We start from the raw sequence: 22,470 nt of genomic DNA on the forward strand, positions 1-22,470 counted from the left end.
TTTAAATTTCGCGGGTTTGGAGAGTCCGACAGTCAAATTTTTTTTTTTGTTTATGTTGGTATACATGCCCCTGAAGTATACTGAAATGTTGAGCTGTATTCATTGTTTACACACATGTTTACTTTGTCTGTGGCAGCCGCTAAGGTTACACTAGAGTCCTATATAAAGAGTAGAGTCCCTAGAAGTAGAGAGTCTGGACATCTGCCCATGGTGGAAGGGATAGCATGGTGTGTGCAGTTCGGCTAAACCACGCCCACTTTTGCTCTGCAAGGGCTATAGTTAATAAGACAGGCAACTGTGAAAAGTAAAATTATTTAGTGTCAGCCTGTTGGTATGCTGGATCTACCTTCTTTGTTTCACACATGTTAGTTTCTCTTTCTATCCTTGTATGTATATTTTCATGGCTCGATTTACATACGTCAGAAGGAAGGTGTGATTTGCATGTAAGTGATATTTTTTAATATTTTACAATTGAACAAGTTTGTTGTTATATCAAAATTAAATATTAAATTGGAAAAACTTAATAATAAGACAAGCAAATACAGTTATTTTTGTTCAGTTAAATTCTGAGCGTCCTCATTATTGTATAGATTTTTAGCAATAAAAAGTAAATAGGTAAAAATTAAATAAGTAAATAAATAAATAAATAAAAAATAAAAAACAATAAAATTAAACCTAAAAAACATATAAAAATATAATAATACGAAAAATTTTGTAGTTATTAAAAAAATAAATATATATTAACAATAGACGCCATAAAGCAGATATGGATGGGGCGCGTGTATAGCAATATAGATATTTTTAGTTTATTTCTGAAAAATGTGTCTTCGAACTATAACTTCACCATACATGTTTGAATTTGTTGTTAAATATGCTATAAGTTTTGATATAAAGTAAATTTTAAATTTTTCAGAAATTTAGAAGAGAAGGAAAATTTCGAGAAAAATAACATTAAAAAAAATCTAAACAAAGTGTTATAAAATACATAGAAATATATAAAACTTTTATTTAAAACTTTTTTTTATATTTTTTACCATTTCGATGGTATTACTTAAATATTAAGATTTTTTAATTCAGAAATTAAAAAATCAATTTATTTCAAGAGTGTGTTTTATCCTCTTGACAATTATATGGGCCCGTTGTTATACATATAAAAATACGTGTCCCACATTTTTATCTGTATTACAACATATTAAAAGCTTGTCAATTTCTTGCACACTCTTACGCTGTTTCCTATTTCTTTCACACGTGTTCTTACGATGAAAAGGAAATGGAGGAAACTAACCGAATGAACCGAATCTTCGGTCAAAAATTAGTGTAACACTTCACGTGCATAACTGTTCCCGATAGAAAGAGAAGCAGATACTTGAATAAGTGCATGAAACAAGGATAGATGACTCAGCATACCAACAGGCTGACGCTAAATAATTTTGTTTTTCACAGTTGCCTGTCTTATTAACTATAGCCCACCGATAGACGAAGAGGGCTAATTTTTAGAGAGAGACACGCGCGAACTGCACACACCATGTTATCCTTCCATCATGCATCTGCCCCTAAAATGTCGGTGATGAATATGTCAGTGTATGTACGTGAGGTTTATGTGTGTGTATGTTTATCATTGTGTGCACTCGACGTGTTGTATACTGTTATCGCATTGGCTAAAGAGGATTAAATATGGATCCGTATTGGTGCTGCCATTTTAGGTGCACAATCACGTGCATCCAATCACATGGAACTCCGAGATGTCCAGACTCTCTACTTCTAGGGACTCTAATAAAGAGTAGAGTCCTATATAAAGAGAGAAGCGACATCGAACCCCCACCACAATCTTCAGTATCCAATTGAGTTCTCCACCGCCATTTTAGGACCGCTCTAACGTCATCAAACACCATTCGTATCATTCTGCAAACAGCTGTGTTCATAATATGGCTGCTCGCTTAGCCAATCAAGTATCAATCAGATTACCAATCAGAGCTTCGGACATCAATGTCGCTTCTTTCTTTATATAGGACTCTAGGTTACACGTGTTTTTATGAGCTCGGCGATTTTCGTTTCTGAAAAAAAATGGATCAAAAAATTTGTATCAAATTTTGCGTAAAAAATAACATAAAGTGTAACAAAGTGTTTGAAATGTTAACAAAGGCTTATGGTGAGTCTGCTATGAGTAAAACAAGAGTTTACGAGTGGTATAATCGTTTCCAAGATGGCCGTGAAGACGTTGAAGATGACGAACGCCAAGGACGCCCCAGCACATCAAGAACCGATGAAAACGTCGAAAAAGTGAAAGAAATGGTTATGAACAATCGCCGAATCACAATCAGAGAAGTCGCTGATGATGTTGGCATATCAATTGGCTCATGCCATGACATTTTTTCGAATGTTTTGGGTATGAAACGCGTGGCAGCAAAATTTGTTCCAAAGTTGTTGAATTTTGAACAAAAACAGCGGCGAATGGAAGTTGCTCAGGAGTCATTAAATGAAGTCAACGACGATGCACAATTACTGAAACGTGTTATAACAGGTGACGAAACATGGGTTTACGGATATGACGTCGAAACTAAGGCTCAATCGTCCCAGTGGAGACATTCTGGCTCGCCAAGACCGAAAAAGGCTCGACAAGTGCGGTCGAACGTGAAGGTTCTGCTCACTGTGTTCTTCGATTTCAATGGCATAGTGCATCATGATTTCTTGCCACGAGGTCAAACGATCAATAAGGAGTACTACCTACAAGTTCAACGCCGTTTACGTGAAGCGATCCGAAAAAAACGCCCGAATTTATGGAAAAACAATTCATGGCTTTTGCACCACGATATGCACCTGCTTACACTTCATTGCTTGTTCGTGAATTTTTGGCCAAAAACAATACTGTAATGAGCCCCAGCCTCCATATTCGCCAGACATGGCTCCGTGTGACTTTTTCCTATTTCCAAAAATAAAGAGAACCTTAAAGGGCCGTCGTTTTACAAGCATAGATGACATTAAAAGCGCATCGCTGAAAGAGCTAAAGGCTATCCCAAAGATCGAGTTTGAGAAGTGTTTCGAGGATTGGAAGAAGCGCTGGCATAAGTGCATAATATCTAATGGTGACTATTTTGAAGGCGACAACATTAATGTAGACGAAGAAATAAATATTTTTTTCAAAAAACGAAAATTTCCGGTATTTTTTGAACACACCTCGTAAAGTCGCCATATTGATTTACATAAGATTCCCATTGGTCCAGAGGCCTTATGCTACGCTTATGCTTTGTTATGCATTTTGCCTGTTCTACAATAATAGTAAACACAAGACCGACCTCCATGACCTCAGCTGTCGGAGTAACAAATATAACAATTTTGAAGGTGCCATTTGTTTGCTAGTCGTTTGCTAGTATTTGCATGTTTTTTTGTTTTGTTTGCATATTAATTAGTTTAAACAAAAAATCAAAATTAAAATTTGGACAAGTAAAAAGCCGTTTTAGCCTTTATCTCATAATTTCCTAAATAATTAAGTGTCGAATCGTTTGCTAGTCGTTTGCTAGTTTTGAATATATAAGTATTATTCTAATTATATTGATAAATAATGTAATAATTTATTTATTAATAAATAGAATTTCTGTAGTAACTTTCTAGGTGACTCAATGCGCATGAGCTAGTTTTATCCCAAGTAATATCTGTGGGTGGCATAAAATCAAAATTAAAATTTGGACAAATCTGAGGGTCGATCATGAAAGTTTTTCCCTTGGGCGGAAACGTGAAAAGTGCATATCTTTACCATTGAAGTTAATGGAGAAATTTTCCACTTTTCACGTTTTCGCCTTAGGGAAAAAGTTTCATGATCGACCCCCTGGACAAGTAAAAAGCTGTTTTAGTCTTTATCTCATGATTTCCTGAATAATTTAATGTCGAATCGTTTGTTAGTTGTTTGCTAGTTCCGAATATATAAGTATTATTCTAATTATTTTGATAAATAATGTAATAATTTATTTATTAATAAATGGGATTTCTATAGTAACTTTAGTCCTAGTAACTTTCTAGGCGATTGTGTCACACGCTCAGATGCGCTAATGGACCAATCAATTTTCTTATTCATATGGTTATACAGCTATGCAAGAGGCTAAAGGGCCTCGCACATAAAATGCATAACATAACATAAGCACAACATAAGACCAATGGACCAATGAGCATCCAGCATAAAGTCGCCATATTGATTTACATAAGATTCTCATTGGTCCAGAGGCCTTATGTTACGCTTATGCTCTGTTATGCATTTCATGTGCGAGGCCCTTAAAGAGCCTCGCACATGAAATGCATAACATAACGTAAGCACAACATAAGACCGATGGACCAATGAACATCCAGCATAAAGTCGCCATATCGATTTACATAAGATTCTCATTGGTCCAGAGACCGTATGCTACGCTTATGCTCTGTTATGCATTTCATGTGCGAGGTCCTTAAAGTCCCATGGACTGATATTTTCCGTGTAACGCGTAATGCGAAACCAATCAGAAGCGTTCTGCGTCTTTTGTTGAGCCTTTTTATAAAGTTGATTGGTTACGCGATATGCGTTACGCGAAAAATAGCAATTCATGGGACTTCAGCCAGAGTGTGTGCTTTCCGCTATACTTTTCAAGTTGGTAAGATATGCTATTATTTCTTTACATTGGTACTACACTTTTCCCTCCACTATTTCTGACATCAGTGGCGTTGAGTGGTATTAGGCATTACAGCGAGACATCTATTAGTCGCATCTTTGTCGTTTGTCCGTGATTGTGGGTATGGTGTTTTCCGGTCATTTTGTTATCGAGTATGTTAAGTTAGGTTATGTTAAATTTTATTTTTTAATATGCGAGCATAAATGAAATACACTTAAACTGTATATTCGTATATATAGATATATATACACACACGTGATGTGATTCTCTAGAGGTATATTATTATCAATCTTTCTAAATCCGAAACCTTTGTTCCGAACGGAAAGCACAAGTGAATAAGAGTTTAAATGAGATAGTTGAATTGATTAGTTTGTGAAATTATAGTAAGTGTTCAAGTAACTGTGTGGTTTTACTCGCAACATCGACAAGATACTAAGATAGATCGATGCCTTATGGAAATTTGGCTGCCAAAACTTTAATGGTTAGTTCATGATATTAATTTTATGATTTTATTATTTTGATTCATATATCAATTATATATACATATACGTACGATGCATTATTATTTTTAACTTTTATTTATGTTAAAACTTAAAAACGAATTTCATAATTTGCACTTAAAGCCATGCATATTACAATTATAATAGTGAGATTCACAAAAGGATATCAGGAAAAATCCTTATCATTCTAAATATCAATCTTTTGAAATAATGAGAATAAATGTTTAACACATTGAATAAATGACATTCAAATTTCAATATCGACAGTACACATGATTATATGATACCTGGACACATGATTATATGATACCTGGACACATGATTATATATCACACTTATTTGGTTAAACTATAAATTATATGTAATAAATGATTTATAAATGCTTCGCACAAATTCCTTAAGAACGTTTTTGCCACTTGATTTTGTAAGGTCTTACAAAGTTGCTCCATTTTTTCTTGACAATGGTATGATTTTTATTATTAAATTGTTTTAGTCAAGATCTGAACAACATTTAAATTATCAACAACTTTATAATAAAACAATTACTCCATTGTCAAGAGAATAATCTTGTGAGCAATTCATGTTATCTTAATAATTTGATTTAGCTGAATGAAAATCAGTATCTATTATAACTATTTTAGACAGTACTTCTATTGTTATATTATTTATTTTGGTTAGCTGTTATAAGATTTGAACAATTATGTTGCTTGATCGTCTTCATCACTTGCATATTTATTTTCATTACAATATAAGTATGCGACAAATATTTGTGTGTATTCGTTTATTTATGTACTGTTTATTGTACCAAGTGTCTTATTGCACAGTTTGTAACGCCGATGTCAGTATTGTTAAAAAATTTTAGTAAAATTTTAATTGAAATGAAATTTTGATGAAATTTCAATAATATTTTCAAATTTTTATTGAATTTTATATTTATTTTAATCAATTTTATAAATATTTTGATCAGTGAATGTATGCAAAAGTGCAGGTATTCTGTATTGACAGTTTAACTACATTTTATTGATATTGTAATCAATTGTTGATAAAATTATAATGAAAAGTTACAAATACTCTGTAATGTTAAATTAATTCCTTGAGCTTTATGCATTATTCTGTTAAATTTTCTGAAAATCTAGTTAATGCTGAAGGGTAGCATCTGAAAAAAATCCTTGGCTTATTTTTTATAATGAAAAAATTCTACAATAGTTCTTTTGTAGTTTAATTTGGCATTGCAAAAAAATTGTTAAACTTGAACAAAACAAATGTTTTCAAATATATTATGAAATAAAATAGTATTTTGAGATATATATTTATAGAACTTTTTTTCCTAAAATATGCCAAGTAATACCCTCTTTCTAGTTCGTTCTTCAATTTTAGTATTACCGAATGCAAGATCTGTCATTTATTATTGTCTCACAATAATTGTTTTGTTGACCACAGTTTATGTTCTCTGAGCGAAATGTATGTAAAGACTCATTAGAGTATCTTTTTTGTTAGGTTTTCAGTTATACATGGTCAGTGTTGTTCGTGTCTTAACTCTTGTTTTATATTCTTTGAGTTTTTGTAGATTTATTTCCTTTTATATTCAAAACAATTAGATCAACTCTATTACAACAAAATGTGATTTGATATTTCATTTTCAAAAGTTAGAACATTTCGTAAAATGATCATTTGCATGTTATCTTATTTTTGAAGCATATCCGTGTTTATTTCATTTACTTCTATTACATTTTTACATATTTTTTCATTATGTTCGTGGAAAATTAACTGCACCACATAATTCTGCAGCTAAAAGCTCCTGACTCCTTACGCGGCCATATTGAAGTGTTGACGTCATAAGCGAGAAATAACACATAAAAGTTTTAGCCGTGGCATTTGTAAATAAAAAAAATTTAGATAAAACAATAATAAAATCTTATTATTGTTGCCCTAAAATACTTGTAAAAATGAGTCTTGATTATGCTTTTTCCGCCTAACAGTCAATAAAAAAAAAGGAGTGGAAAATATGCTTTTAGGTATAAAATTCAAAGGGACTTTATTTGCGGTCCATTTTTATAAATTTGCTAAATACGAGACAAGTCACATTTTTGCAATGAAATAATAAAATACATAATAAACACATAATAAAAAAATGACATGCAAGACAAAATTCCATCGTCAACATGTCACGTTTTCACGCCTATTGGTTCTAATTTTTTTCGCGATATAACATCGCCACCGTCAATGTGGAATTCTCAGGAGTCTGAAGCCTTAAAAGCTATAAATAAGCAAATGTTACTTTCTGGCTGGAGGCAAAAATTGTTCACTTTTATATATTCTTTTTTATTCTTTTGTGCACGTGCGATATTGATATAGTATACTAGTATAGTGACGTTAATAATTTCATAAATCGTACGTATTGTAAATCATATGTATTGTAAATTATATGGTAAGTTACTATTTAGTCAGTAAAATTGATGACTTTAGTATTCCCTTAAGACATCTTTTAGACACATTATCTAAAGAACATCTTAATGTTTAATATGTCTCATGTTCCGATATCGGATATCACGTTGTCTGGAATCGAAACTTGAGTTACGAAAATTATGTAAGACTGGCGATTTTTAACAATATTTTGTTTTAACAGTATCTTGTTGGTGCCCGAAGAAATAAGAGAACGAATGTCATTAGGCTGTGTTCATACATGTTACATCGAATAAGATACTTCACAACAATAACGAAGCAAGATATATTTTGGTAAGATATTATGAATAATCTATTTAAGAAAATGTTTTCTTATTTTTATTCCATTGTATCACATTTTCATAAAATTAAATTATTTTAGAAATTTTTTAATCTTTTACAGAAAATAGGGAATAAACATTTATATATATATTATAATTAATAATTAAATGGACTTATTTACATATGTACAGACACATGCAATATATGTAGCCTCTCTATTATAAAAAAGTTAATTTTTTTCTAGTTAAAAAATTCCGTTTCTTTTCATAATGTTAAAAAATCGTGACTGATATAATTAAATCAATTTAAAAATAAATATATAATTTGTATGTAATATTTATACAATTGTGCCAAAAATAAAGAATACATAATTATAAATTATTTACCATTATAGGTATTTTCTCTACTTACGATTACTTTGACTTGAAAATTTTCAAATTTATTAAAACGGCATGTTCTATTGCGTAATTTTATTTTTTAATCACTTGTTGAAGTTAATCTATGTTTAAGCTATTAATTTTATATAATAAAACAATTTTTAAACCATGAGACTGAAAGGCTTATGTCAATTACAGCGGTTCTTGGTGCTAAATAATAATTTTTAATTTTTTAATTTTTACAATTTCCAACTCAAACTGAGCGTCGCATATGCGTCGGACTTGAAACACAGTCATAAAGCCGGAATAGTAATATTAATGTTATAAGAAGCATATGTACATCCCGTCTCCCCGGAAAACTGTAAATTATTTTATTGCGAAAAGATAACATCTCAGCCAGGATTTGAACTTGGATCTTCCGAATTCCGTGCAAGTATCCAACCACCGAGGCATGTGATGATATTTTCTCGCAATGACTATTATAAGTTAAATGAACGTCCTTTTTCAGGCGACATATATTAAACAATGATATGTTATATTAGACTGACATTAATGATACAGTGGACTGAAATTAAAACAATTTTTTCTTAAAAATATATAATTCTTTATGATATATATTAAATATTTTTTTTTAAATTATATTTTCTTAATAAAAAAAAAGTTTTGCTATTTTTTAAATTAAAATTTATATAATAGCATTTTTAATAATAAAATAATTGTTTTCTAAAAAAATATATATCATTAAACATGAAATTAATTGAATAACAATATGGAGTTAAGTGTACTAAATTGCTGCTATAATAAGATAATTGTATTACCTAGTATCCAATATGGCCTATTTGCTGTTTCTAAGTAATTACATGATGAATTTAACACTAATATGTTGTACAGGCTGTCAGTGTGACTTGTTTGCAACAGTTGACTGCTTAGTTTGTTTATTCTATAGTTGACAATGAAATTAAAAGTTGAATTTTCTTGATTGTGTTTCTCATGACCTAATATTTCGTGAGAAAATTGCTGCTTTTATGCCTATCAAATGATTATTATTAATCTCCGCAGTTCATATTATTGTAGCTATATTTTTATACTTTAAAACACTGTATTTAATTTATATGTTTATCAATACTCTGCTTATAATCAAAGAAAGGTAACTTTGTAAGGTAGAATCAATATAGCTTAGATCAATAATGAATATACACACATCAATATTTGGTACTTTTATTATTTCAAATTATAAATTTTATACCACTTATTAAACTGCGATTTCCTTTAAAACCATAGTTTTAAGAGGGGAAAATCAAAACGAATTAATTGTTTATTTAATGGATTTTTAACGAAAATAATTCTTTGAGTATTCTTATATGTCATTATGTTAATAAAGTTATAAATTTATAAATGTAACATTGGATCATCTTTATCATCCATTTTTTTAACACTTGTTAGAGAAAAAAGGAAAACAAGTAGGCTATATTAAGTACATATGTACTCAATACGACCTAAATGATACTTTTTCTAAAAATCTTTACTGTACCTCAATATTTAAAATTATCTTATTATTTTAAATTATTATTTAAAAATGTTTCCTACTTTGACTATCAGTTTTTAATTTTAGACTCAACAAAAAATTAGAGGTAATTGCCAAGTTTAGGTTAAATACAGGGGTTGGACAAAATAATATGAACACCTATTCTGACTCCGAAAAATAGGCGTAATTCAAGAGAGTGTAACTTTGTCAAAAATGATTGTAAAAAAATAAAAAAAAACATTTAAAGCTTGAAATCTCTAGTTTTGAAATTGATAAGTCATTAAACGATTTACAGATTGTTTACGAAGTTACGCGGATTTAAATGGGGATGCGTTAAATCTTAAAATATTTTACAAACTTTGCAAAGCTCCACGACGCGAAATAAAAATTGCATGCAAATGCGATTTACAGAATTCGAAAGCGTGAATCTTTACCTTTAATTTGCGTTTTTGTTGAGCGTTGTATGATTTTTATTTACTGAATTATACAATATTGAAGCAAAAGAGGCCATTTTTGCTTCAGTGTTGCCTAACTTCATATTATTTTGTCCAACCCCTGTATTTAGACATTTTTTAAATTAATATATTACTGGCATGATATTAAATAAATAAAACATTGATTTACGAATCGGCAATCTCATCAGCAGAAATAGAGGGATACCTGTTTGTGTGTATTTGTGTGTGTGCATATTTGTGTATGGCTTGCGTGCATGTCAGCTAACGCGTTTAAATTTAATACTTTTAATATTAAACTTTATGCGATGATTTGAATAATGATATTTTGTGCTTCTGGGAATAAACCAAAAGTTAAAAAAACTGTAAATTCTGAGATTTTAAATTAAAATAGTGGCAAGTAAGATATCGTCTATTGCCAAGAAATATCTTTAACTATTATAAAAGTTTTTAATGGATAATATTCTTGATACATTTTTTCTATGGATTCTTATATCAGTTGAAATAAAATTTTTATAGCAAAAATTAGATTGGATCTGTTTTCATAAGTTTTATCTTTTTATATTTTCATATGTACTACTTATAACTTTTACCATATATATCTTGATAATGTTAAGATTTAAAGTTGAGATTTCAAATTAACATTTTATTGAAATAATTCAAAATTAAAGAAAAGATTTTATCTATTTTTCTTTCTGATTAAATTTTAAATTATATTTCAAATACATAAATTTATATTATTTTTATTAAAGAAATGTATTTCTAGATTACTTAACAAATTTTAAAAATTATGAAAGTTTTTTCGGTGTTTTAAAAATCAGTATGACTCATATATAAAAATGAAAGAAATAAAAATAAAAAAACAAATAAGAATAATTTGTTTTATAATAAAAAGAAAACATTTTTTTTATTCTTTGAAATACTTTAAGTTTTGAAGATGTAGTAAGTTTTGAAGTTTAAGTTTTGAAGAAATTAGCTGATTTTACGCGTAATTACTAGTTTTCAAAGTATGTAACATTGTCGATCCATAAGATTAGAGCATTATATGTAATCTAATTTTACTATCAAGTCGATATTGCGCAACATATCTGACAAACATAGGTGTTTCCTCGAAGAAGCATTCACCGATTGATGAAAATAGAGTGACATAGAAGTGGCTCAGTGGTAAATGTAGGAGCGCGTCAAATTTTCAGACTATATTCCACGAAGTAGACGTCACCGCTATGCGGTACTGTCGTTATCGTCTGCTGTACCGATCTTTGCCAAAAGTGTTTTTCTACGAACTTCTATTTCGATATACAGAGCAGAAGCCTTCGAATGGTATAGAATTTATATATTACATCTAATTAAAGTTGTTGTTGATATTAACCAATTTAATTCATAAAAATGTTATACAGATTGTTCCATTATTAATAACATTAAGATAAATGAACATTATATATAAATAGTTTAAAATCTAAGAAAAAGATATATTCATTTTTTCTGATTGTATTTTAAATACATAGATTCATATTATTTTCATTATAAAAAGACACTTTTAGATTTAAGAGTTATACGACCTTAGTGAATTAAAAAATCGGTTCTTTCTCAATATTATGGAAAACTTTTATTTCAAGAGATAGATATATAATGTATTTGTTATAAAAATATATATTTGTTTAAAAAGAGTGAGGTGTAAATTTAAATTATATTGAAGAAGTATTGGTAAGCTATAAACGCATTTTTCTCAAAACATTTTTTAATGCGGTAGTCACGATAACTCAAATATGATTTATCTGATTAATTTAAAATTTTAAAACAATATTTTTAATAACATTCGGCATTGATTCACTGAGATTTTTTGATTTTTAATTTTTTTTTTTTTTTTTTTTACAATTGAGATTGGGAATGTTACCTTACAAATATAACGCATTACCATTAGCATTACTTTGTGTAAAAAGTAATTTGTTATTATTATCGAGAAATAATACGTTATCGTTACCATTATTTGAAAAATAATTGTTTGTTACTTTTTCATTACTTTTTTTGTAATGTTATATAATATAAGTCATTCGATTTTAAAATTTTATTACTTGATAATTATTGTTAAATAATAAATTTTAAGACTTGAAACTTTTTAAGTTATTCTGTGTATACAGAGTAAGCTTTTCTTTATATTACATTAAACCTATCTAATAATTTTTCTGATTTACTTTTTAGTATATTAGACACTACAGATGCTGTTTAGTTTTTTATTGTTTACTTTTTGAAAATGAATTACATTAAGGTAGTACACTAGCGAATTGAAAATAATGAGAATTTCTTGAAATTAAAACTATACATTGTACTAGACGTTGACATATTCGTGCAATTACAATGAGATTGACCATCAATATCGAAATATAAGCAATTAAAAACTACAATTGTGTTGGCTACGCTCATATAGCACAAAATATTTTTAAAATATATCTATGTTTGCTAGATCTTATAAAAAATATATTTTCAAAAATAATCTGGAAATAATCGACAGAAACTCTTTCATAATTTTTTAAAAATATTTTTCATAATATTTTTTGAGTTTATAAAAAATATTTTTGAAAATATTTCTAACAGATTTTTAAAGTGTTACTATTTTCATTTTTTAAAATTTTTTTAAAATATTTCTTACAATAATTTTTGGAAATATTTCATAATATTGTGTGCTGTATGGGAAAGTTCATAAAAAAAGTTGCGTTTATTTTGGTAATACCTAAATTAGAAATAAAATCGAACATGAAGGAGCATGAAATAGATATAATGAAAAAAATATCATAATTTTTGCGTGCGTGAGTACGTGCATGCGTAAATTATTAAGCTTATAGAAATACAATATATAACGTTCTAGTTCGAATGCTTTTTAAATGCAGACTATATTATATATATATATATATATATATGTATAGAGAGAGAGAGAGAGAGAGAGAGAGAGAGAGAGAGAGAGAGAGAGAGAGAGAGAGAGAGGGGGGGGGAAGAAGAGGGTATTATGGCTACTGTCGACAATATGGTTACCCTTATTATCTCCATTATTAGATGACGTATTCTAACAATTACTTATGGAGTTATTCATTTAGTAGCCCGCCGTTTTTTAGTGATGTTAATATGACAATACATAATAAGTGACAATTGTTATAAGGCATTTTTACTTTTGAGCACTTCTAAACTTTTTCAAAGTTCACCTTTAACCTTTAATTACTTATACTTTCTCATTATTCTTAAACTTGAGTGTATTATCACACGAATGTACATACACTTGTTTTTTTTTTATTATTTACCTTTTTATTTAGCTATACACATTTTGAGTTATACAAAGTTAAAACAATAACATGGAATTTCATTAATATGGCCTTTTAAACGAAATTTTTATATTGAAATATTTCTTCGATAAATCGATCGTCATTCTAGAGAGCGGTGTTTAGAAACATTAAAAACATTTATTTTATGCTCGTTGTTTAATGTTAAACAGGGATAAAATGATATTTCTAACTAAATTTCTAATGGTATTTTTAAAGTTACTGAACGCAAGAAAATTCTATATTAGGAAAATTCTAAACAACGGAAAATTAAAAATACATAATTTTGTAACAAAATACTTTGTAACAAATACTTTTTTTTAAACTAAATTAACTTTTTTAAATTATTATAGATAGTCATATTACAATAACTTTTTTTCTGCCACCGATTATGCAGAGCATTAGATTTTTATAAATTACGTCCTAAATAATAAATATCTCATTACTTTGAGTCTAGAATCTGTCAAACAACACTTTGACGAATGTAATCGTTCAAGTTTCAATAGAAAATATTAATTATAAATAAAATGATTTAATAAAATGAAAATAGGTGCCATGTTACCCTCTTCTCCTCTATGATTGACGATGATTTATGATCGACTTACAATTAAAAAATGCTTATAAGATATTTTTACAAAAGAAAATGTATTTTTCATAAATATGGTTACAAATTAATTCAATATTTTAGTTATTTTTTTATGCTAATAGCTTTATATGAATTAATATCCATTGTATTATTTCAGATCGAAGTGCTATGTTGATAGCAGTGATTCAATTGCGAATATACATACATGATGCTGAGAATGGTGTGTCCAAAATGCCATCATCGCCTTCCAGTTTTGGGATGCTGTTTAAAGTGGAATGATGAAACTAACCAAAAAAAAATGAAGAAGGAGAAGGAAAAAGATGATAAAAAGGAAAAGGAGAAGGATGAAGAGGAAACGGAAGAAATAAAGGAGGAAGAAGAGGAAGATGAAGATGAAGAGGAAGTGAAGAAGGAGACGAAAAAGGGAGAGAAAGAAAAGAAGATGGCTGCTTCTTTCTGTTCAACAACAACAACCTATTATGTTAATAGTCTCCCAGTGTCATCGCACGGTTACACCACCAGTGGCAGTAATTATTTTATCAATCCATCTACAAATATTCATGAGCCTACCATTTTTCAGTCACATACTGTCAACTGCAGTCCTAATGTTGAAATTGCTGGTTCTGATACAATAGAACTTTTTTATGACTACGATATACAAACGTCGTCAATAAAACAAAGTCCGCTGTTAAAATCACCTCTATATCAATCAAATGATCAAGATTCTTTCATTACAATGACGGAGAATTTTAACTATAAGATGGCACCTTCGGAACAATGTGTTGTGACTACATGCGAGCCTACCGGCGGCAATGTTACAGTTACTACATCCGACACACAATCAGGTGGTTGCCTAATACAAAACACAGAAACCGAAATTCTGGTGCAAGCTTCGCAAATCAAAATTCAACCGAAGCTTACTGGCGGCGGTTGCCTTGTACAGAAAAAACTGTCTGCTGAAGATGAACGATGGACGACATCGAAATATACCAAGAACTTTGCGCTTGTCAATGATAATACTCATCGGACGTTTGTTACGTCTTCAAATGATTGTTCAGAATTGTCTGGGAACATAAAACTGTTATCATCTGGAGCAATAAAAGATAATGGGAATAATGAAATAATAAGCGCTGGATCAAGGCAGCGAAAAATATCAAATGTGATTAAAACAAATAACTGCTGCGATTGCAAAGGTACACTTCAGCAGAACCACTGCCAGTATCATAGACGACTGTCTGATGCATCTTTCACAGATAATCATAACTCTTTGGTGCTGGAGCCTATTCATAACAGTGTGCAATTTCGAGTGAACGCTACTGTGCAGCTACCCGCAAATTTGGGTCAATGCACGGTAAACATCACAGCGACAACGGCAACACCACCGAACCAAGTTGTAGCGATGAAGTTACCAGATCGTGGTAGAAACAATTTTCATGGAGGTGGTATTGTGCAACCGAATGAGTTGGATTGCACAATAATGAATCGAATTGTTGCAGTTGAAAACAGCAAAAATCATAATAACATCGAGCAAAGAGAAGAAACGTCAACCTCGGATACTATTTCAAATCCACTATCTTTGTTAATACCAACTTCTTGGGGTTTAGACACAGATGCAAATAGATTGCGCGAAGTAAAAAGGTTACTTCAGATTTGTGGTTGGTATCATGAAGGTATTAGTTGGCAGCAGAGTGAAAACCTCTTGAAAGACGCGTCCATAGGTCGATGGTTGATGAGAGATAGTTCGGACAGTAGATATATTTTTGCGGTATCTGTGAAAACAGCCAGAGGTCCTGCTTCTATTAGGGTGCACTATTTTCTAGAACAGTTTCGGCTTGATGCCGAACCAAGATTAGCATTGGCAATGCCGTTTTTCAATTGTCCTATTAAAATGTTGGAGCACTACGTCGAATATTCTAAGAAGATGGATGAGCATCGTAGAGAAGTGTGGGTCGATTATAGTGGACAACTATACAGTCAGATTTATTTGACCAGCCCTCTGGTCAAAGAAGTTAGATCATTATCGCATTTGGCCAGACTTGCTGTGAATCGAAGCAAGTTGCCTACTGACTGTTTACCACTCTTAATTAAAAACTATATTGCAGAGTATCCATATACACTTTGAGTGTGTAATTACATCACAATGCGTTATCTTCCGATATATATGTACGTATGTATATATAATATATGTATACACACACATATATACGAGGGGTGTACTATATTGATTTGCACTTTTAAATTTCCCTACGATCCGCATTTTGTCCAGTCGTGCCTGTCACTTCGTTAAGACCACGATCCGCTAACAGCATTAGAAGTGCAATCCATGCCCACTACAGCACAGTTTCCTCGCTTTTCTCAGTAGCCGAGAGGGCAATATGAAAAGTGACCTTCAAAAGCAGCGATGGACAACGTAGTTTCTGTGGCAAGAAGGTGCAAGTCACCGCTAGGACTAGTTCACAGGCGACTGCAGTGGTGCAGTGTGCGGAGAGCATGCCTCGTCCCAGAAAACCGTTTACAACTGGATGCAACACTGAGAAGATGGCCGTACGTCAACAGAGAAAGAGATCAGTGCCGGATTAGTGACCGTGACGTAAGCCAACATCGCTAAGGTGGAAAGGTTTGTCCTGGATAACAGGCGTATTATCCCTGCGTGATCAGCATTTTGCCAACTCCGAAGATCTGCAAGCCACTGTCCAAGCGTGGGTGCGTAACACTTCAAAAAGTGGTATTAGGAGGACTTGGAGAGGCTTCCACATTGGTGGCACAACTGTATACAGCTTAAAAGAGACTGTTGAGAAAAAATCTACCTATCAAGTTGTAACTCCTCTATGTGTAAAAAAAATAAAGTCTAAATCAATTTGGTACGTCCCTAGTATATATACATGTATATATTTGCTTTTATATATATGTACCCAGATAGCAAAATCTGCAAACATATTGTGAGTAAATTATGCTACCAATTTTTAATGATAAATGCAACAAATTTTATACACAATCTGATATTTGACTATGTCGACAAATGATAATCAGAAATATAATAAAACTGCTAACATGCTTTGCCAATAGATTGGCAAAAATCAAGCGAAAGCAGCTTTTACTTAATTTTTATTGCCAATCTGTTGTTAGATTGCTCACGCGCAGATCATTGATTTTTGTGATCCATGTCAGCAAGCTGTTGACAGATTCTAAGAAAACTGATCAAATAAATGGTTAGGAATCTATAGTTAGTACCGGGATTTTCAGTTATGATTGAATTTGTTTGTCAATCTGTCAAACCGCTAGTTTTTGGTATCTGGAATATATGTGTATATAAGTAAGAATTTATTTTTATATACTGTAATATGGATTTCTCTAATGACTTTTTTTTTATAATGAACCAATTATTTTTTAAATTGTACTGATTACATTATGTGACATGAATTTTAGACCACAATCCAAACAAAATGATTGTTATAGATTTTTTGTCACTGAAAATGAATCTGCGATAAAATTGCTCTATTACGTCACATTTCAAAGAAAATAGGACTTAAAGATGCCAAAAATGGCATTTTTTTTTTAGTACTTATGAAAATAGCTAAAAAATGTGATGTAATAGAACAATATTTCATTTAGGGATTTGTTTTCAGTGATGTTAAATCTATGAAACGTATTGCACTAATTACTTTATGCAAAATTTATAGTTATGGATTAAAAAAAAGGATGATAATGGTTATGCTTATAATTACCTGAACAATTTGTCTATTATAAATCTATGGGCAAATATAAACAATCATTTTTTTATAACGATGGAAGAAAAATAATACAATATTTGTTTTTTTTCTGGTACAATTTAATAATGCTATTAAATTTTATTAAAATCAAATTTTTTATATATTATTTAAACAATCATTGTTTAAACTGATTATATTTGACACTTTTTACCATGCGTTTGTCATTGGTAATCACAGAAATCGTTATATGCACGTATTTGAATTGCGTAAGCAGACCATTTCTTCTTTCTTTTAAGGTTCTTAACTTCTCGCACGGGCATATTAAAGTCGTCATGTCATAAGCGAGAAATAACAAAAGTTTTCGGCGTGGCATTTATAAATAAAGAGAATTTGGATAAAACAATAATAAAATCGCTTTAAAGCACTTGTAAAAATTGGTCTCGACTATTTTTTTCTCCCCTTGCAATCACCCCGTCAGCCAAACGTGAACAAACAGATTATTCGGAGAGTCTGCTATCAATTTCTGTTGCTAGAAAGTCAACAGATTTCACACAGACTCTACAATATTTGCGGTGTCAGCAAACTGCTGTTAGAAAGAGGAGGACAGAAACTGTTGGCATTTAATTCCAGCAGAAATTGAACAAATAGTGTTGACAGTTCAGTTCAGTTTAGACAATGTTGGTACCCGTCCCAATATCGTAACGCGGGGACGATACGACCATAATCCAATAAGTAAAAAGACACAGGAGGGAGCATTTGGCGCAACGATTGGGGATGGAAGTAGCTATATAAAGTGGACGCTTAAGATGGCTGCTTAAGGGCGCCAATTGGCTTAACATTGTAGTTCTCTTTCTCTCGAGCTTTCCCTCTCTTTCTAATATCGTTACAAAAATTGGACACTCAAGATAGATCCATGACGTGCATCCGTCGCCCGTTTAGCTTACCCCCACTACCGATGTAGTCTCTCTTGTATCTTTTTACTCATTGTCATAATCTTATTGCCATAATCCACGGGGGTGACACTGCTTATACTTTGCTATGCTTTTACGCGTCCCTCGAATGTCTCCTTACGATCAAAAAATCCGCAAAAGGCGCTAGTTCCTACCTGCATCCTTTGATTTGACCGATTTGGCTGACGCATAGACCTGCTAAACATTAAAACGATTAAAACTGTTAGAAAGCTTTATTCGGTCTTACAAGATTAAATTGTGTTTTTTGAACCTGCATTTTCTAGTAAAACAATAACTTTCAAATCGGTTGTAAGCGTTGTAAGGATGCAGGTCGATTTATGCGCCACCAAGCGGCGTAATGTTCCCAAATGAGACAAAATCTAGACGCGTAAATTTTAGCAGTGTCACCCCCGTGCCATAATCCAAAGGCTAGGTGTGAAATATAAAGTCTTAATGTGTAAATAAAATCGAAGTTGTAACTAAAACACATATAATTGCCGATCCTGATGCAATCGGCGGATTCAAAAATATTTCCGGTAATAGACGAACACGTCCGCACACGTTCGATGCCCCAAACTGTTGTCAGATTGGCGGCAGAAATTAAGCATAACCTGCGCAACACAATCTGACGCCAGACTGGCAGCAGAAATTGAGCACCGCGTGCTGACAAGACCCGGCGTTAGATTGGCGGCAAAAAACAAGTAGGATCTATGCGACAATCTGACAACACTCCACTCCACTTCACTCCAGAATACTGGTTCCCGTCCTTTGAGAGAAGCACAGAGACGTTACGACCATTCCACACAGATAGACAATGCATCAAAGCAAAAGTCTCTGCTTAAAATCCAAGTCCAAAGGTAAACATGACACTAGTTACAAATGAAGTTAAATTCCCCACGATTGAGGGCAAGCTGTGGGAATTGAAGGAATGTGATGTTGAATGGCATAAGGTTTATATTCATGTTTATGTCACAAGTGCAGCGAACATGATTTTAGGAAACCAAGAAGGAGTTGTATAGTTTGCTGTACGGTTTTTGGAGAATCATGAAAATGTTAGGGGGATAATCTCTTTAATCTCAGCAAACTTTTTTCTTAGGTATCTGAGTAGACTAGCTGATTTGTCAGTGTGTAGGGGGCAGTAAAGACAACATGATTTATATCCTCCCTGCCTTCCCCGCACATGCAGTCGGATGTTTTCACGATGTTTTTCCTGGCCAAGCTGTATGAAAGATTGTACTGGTCGCTGCGAATCCGATTTATCACGACAATGTTTTTCTTGAAATGTTTTTTTGTAGTATCAGGGTTTTCTACCTTTATTTGAGTATAATCTCGTGTACATCCTACCTTTGGTTCTCCCGGCCTCTTCCAGGTATCTTGAAAATTTTCGGTTTTTAACAGTAACTGCTTCGGCGTAGAGATCTTTGTGAAGGATGCGGAATTTAGGCTTGTGACCATTGTGAGCTGCTTTTTTTGCAGTATCGTCAGCTATTTCATTGCTAATGATACCTGAATGTGAAGGAATCCAACAAAGTAGTACTCTGATGTTCAAGAACGATAATATAAAGAGTTCGGCTTTGATGCGAGCTATGAGATAGTTATTCTGGTAAGACTTATAATTTTGGACGGCTAGCAGCAGGCTTAGAGAATCAGTGAAAATGGTAGCCTTGGCCCACTTGTGCTCCTTGACAATAGCAATGGCTTGTAACATCGCCCAGGCCTCAGCCGAGAAGATGCTCACGCTAGAAGGGAGTTTATGCTTGACGAAGAGGTTTATAATGGGAACGTAAATTCCGGATCCCACAAGTTCTACATTTCTCATAACAGATCCATCCGTATATATTGCAACCGCGTTGTCCGTGTAATCTTCTTCTAACGCGCGAGCATGGGCAATGCGAAAGGAGAGATTGTCTTTTTCTTTGATGTTTACTAAAGAAACATTGACTTCTGGGCAGTAAAAATTAGCTTCAAACTCGCTGTTCATGCTAGGAAGAGATTTGAATGTATGTATGGTCTTAGATAAGTATTTAAGGCAGATGAAGTAATTGAACAGCGTTCAATTACTTTATATTGTTTTAAAATTGCTAATTTTTTATTTCGCGAGATTCAGACATAAGTTCAAACAAGCTCTCGAGAGCGACACTGTTGGAACTAGCCAAGCATTTATGAATATATTTGCGGGAGATCATTTCAACTCTAATCCTGAGGGTAGGCTTGCACGCCTCACTTAACATAATGTTTATGGGGGTGGAGTTACAAAATCCCAAGGGCAATCTAATCGCGCGGAATTGCAATTTTTGGATTTTGCGAAAGATCGTTGAGTTGTTTTGGTATGAGAAAATTTGACAACCGAATTCAATTGCACTGCGGAACATGGCTCTACATATAGTAAGAAGAGCTTGGGGATGCATTCCCCATTTCACACCAGTAAGAGAAGCTATGACGTTCACTATTTTACGCCCTTTTTGCAACGAGTAAGCAAATTGTTCTTTTTCTGTGAGGCATCTGTCTAAATGGAAGCCCAGAAATCTGATCGAGAAGAGCCTTGAGATTTCGCAACCTTCTATCTTTATAGCTCGAAGCTGGGAAGCTTTTTTATGTCTGTCGAAAACCATGATTTGGGATTTTTCAGCGGATATGTCTAAGCCTCTATAATAAAGATATTTATTAATTCTGTTGAGGGTGAATTGGATCCTGCTTCTAGCGATCGTGATATCTTTCGAGGCGGATATCACGACTATGTCATCTGCGTATTGCAGAATTTTAGTGTTCTTGCCCAGCAAATGAGAAATGATTGAATTGAATAAATAGATATGAATCATGTTTCTGAATCCGCGAAAAAGTATTGAATTTTATAGAAACTGAACACATTGAATCCATTTCCTATATCTCAAATTAAATATAATTCTGTAAGAGCGGGCCGAAAGGATTTCAAAATCCCGCCTCACAAAGGAGAGGAGAACGTGCGAGCCGGAAAATACTAGGAAAGGAAATATCTCGTCACGATCCCTCGTGTGTCAGGAGCCGGAAGTACCGACGGAAAGGAGGGTAACACCAGGAGTACAATGGCAGAACCGACTTTATTCACCGGTCGTGTACAGAAAAACGTGGCGGCCATGCCGCACTTGACGAGAGCTTCGACGAGTCTGCAGGTGCGAATTCATGCAGCGATAAATCGCTGACGACTTTCCCCTTCTACCTTGATTTTCCCCTTCTACACATATTTGTGCCGAATCCGTTGGAATCCGTCGACAAATCGTCAGAAGTTCAACTTGGTTGAACTTCAGCGACAAGTCGACACAATTGTGACCAGTATGGAATCTTCAAATACCAATTTAGGAACGGATACGTGAAAAAAGCTATGATCCTGACGGTCTTTTAAGAATGAAGCTACCCAATACTGTTTCTTTTTGTAATGCCGTTTCTCTTGTGTTTTTTACAATTCCAACATTATAGCAGTTGTAATCACTATTCGTCGCTTTTTAATTGCTCTTGCTACTGCTGTTCCCAAAATATTTGCGCATTCAGCAGAATACACCTTATTTGAACGTATTGTCACTTTCATTTTTCTTCACTCTTCAATTTCTACTAAAAATAATACTTATTAATCTGTAATTATTAACTAATAATTTACTGAGTTGATTGCAAAAGGCGCAATAGGCGTTTAGTGTCAATAGGCGCAATCAACTCAGTAAATTCCCACATAG

General features: G+C 32.4%; 1 protein-coding gene across 1 annotated transcript; it reads left to right on the forward strand.

Moving 5' to 3' along the window:
* The first annotated feature begins 4,694 nt into the window (after positions 1-4,694).
* LOC105197181 lies at positions 4,695-18,250 on the forward strand. Its single transcript, XM_011163430.3, has 3 exons — positions 4,695-5,115; positions 7,761-7,870; positions 14,264-18,250. Exon 3 carries the CDS (start codon positions 14,312-14,314, stop codon positions 16,226-16,228), a length of 1,917 nt encoding a protein of 638 aa, XP_011161732.3. The 5' UTR covers positions 4,695-5,115; positions 7,761-7,870; positions 14,264-14,311; the 3' UTR covers positions 16,229-18,250.
* The last annotated feature ends 4,220 nt before the right edge of the window (positions 18,251-22,470 follow it).

Source organism: Solenopsis invicta, chromosome 8 (assembly GCF_016802725.1).
Source record: "Solenopsis invicta isolate M01_SB chromosome 8, UNIL_Sinv_3.0, whole genome shotgun sequence".
NCBI lineage: Eukaryota > Metazoa > Arthropoda > Insecta > Hymenoptera > Formicidae > Solenopsis > Solenopsis invicta.

Coding starts and splice junctions, on each gene's coding strand:
- LOC105197181 (XM_011163430.3), top strand. CDS start 14,312: ATGATGCTGAGAATGGTGTGTCCAAAATGCCATCATCGCCTTCCAGTT.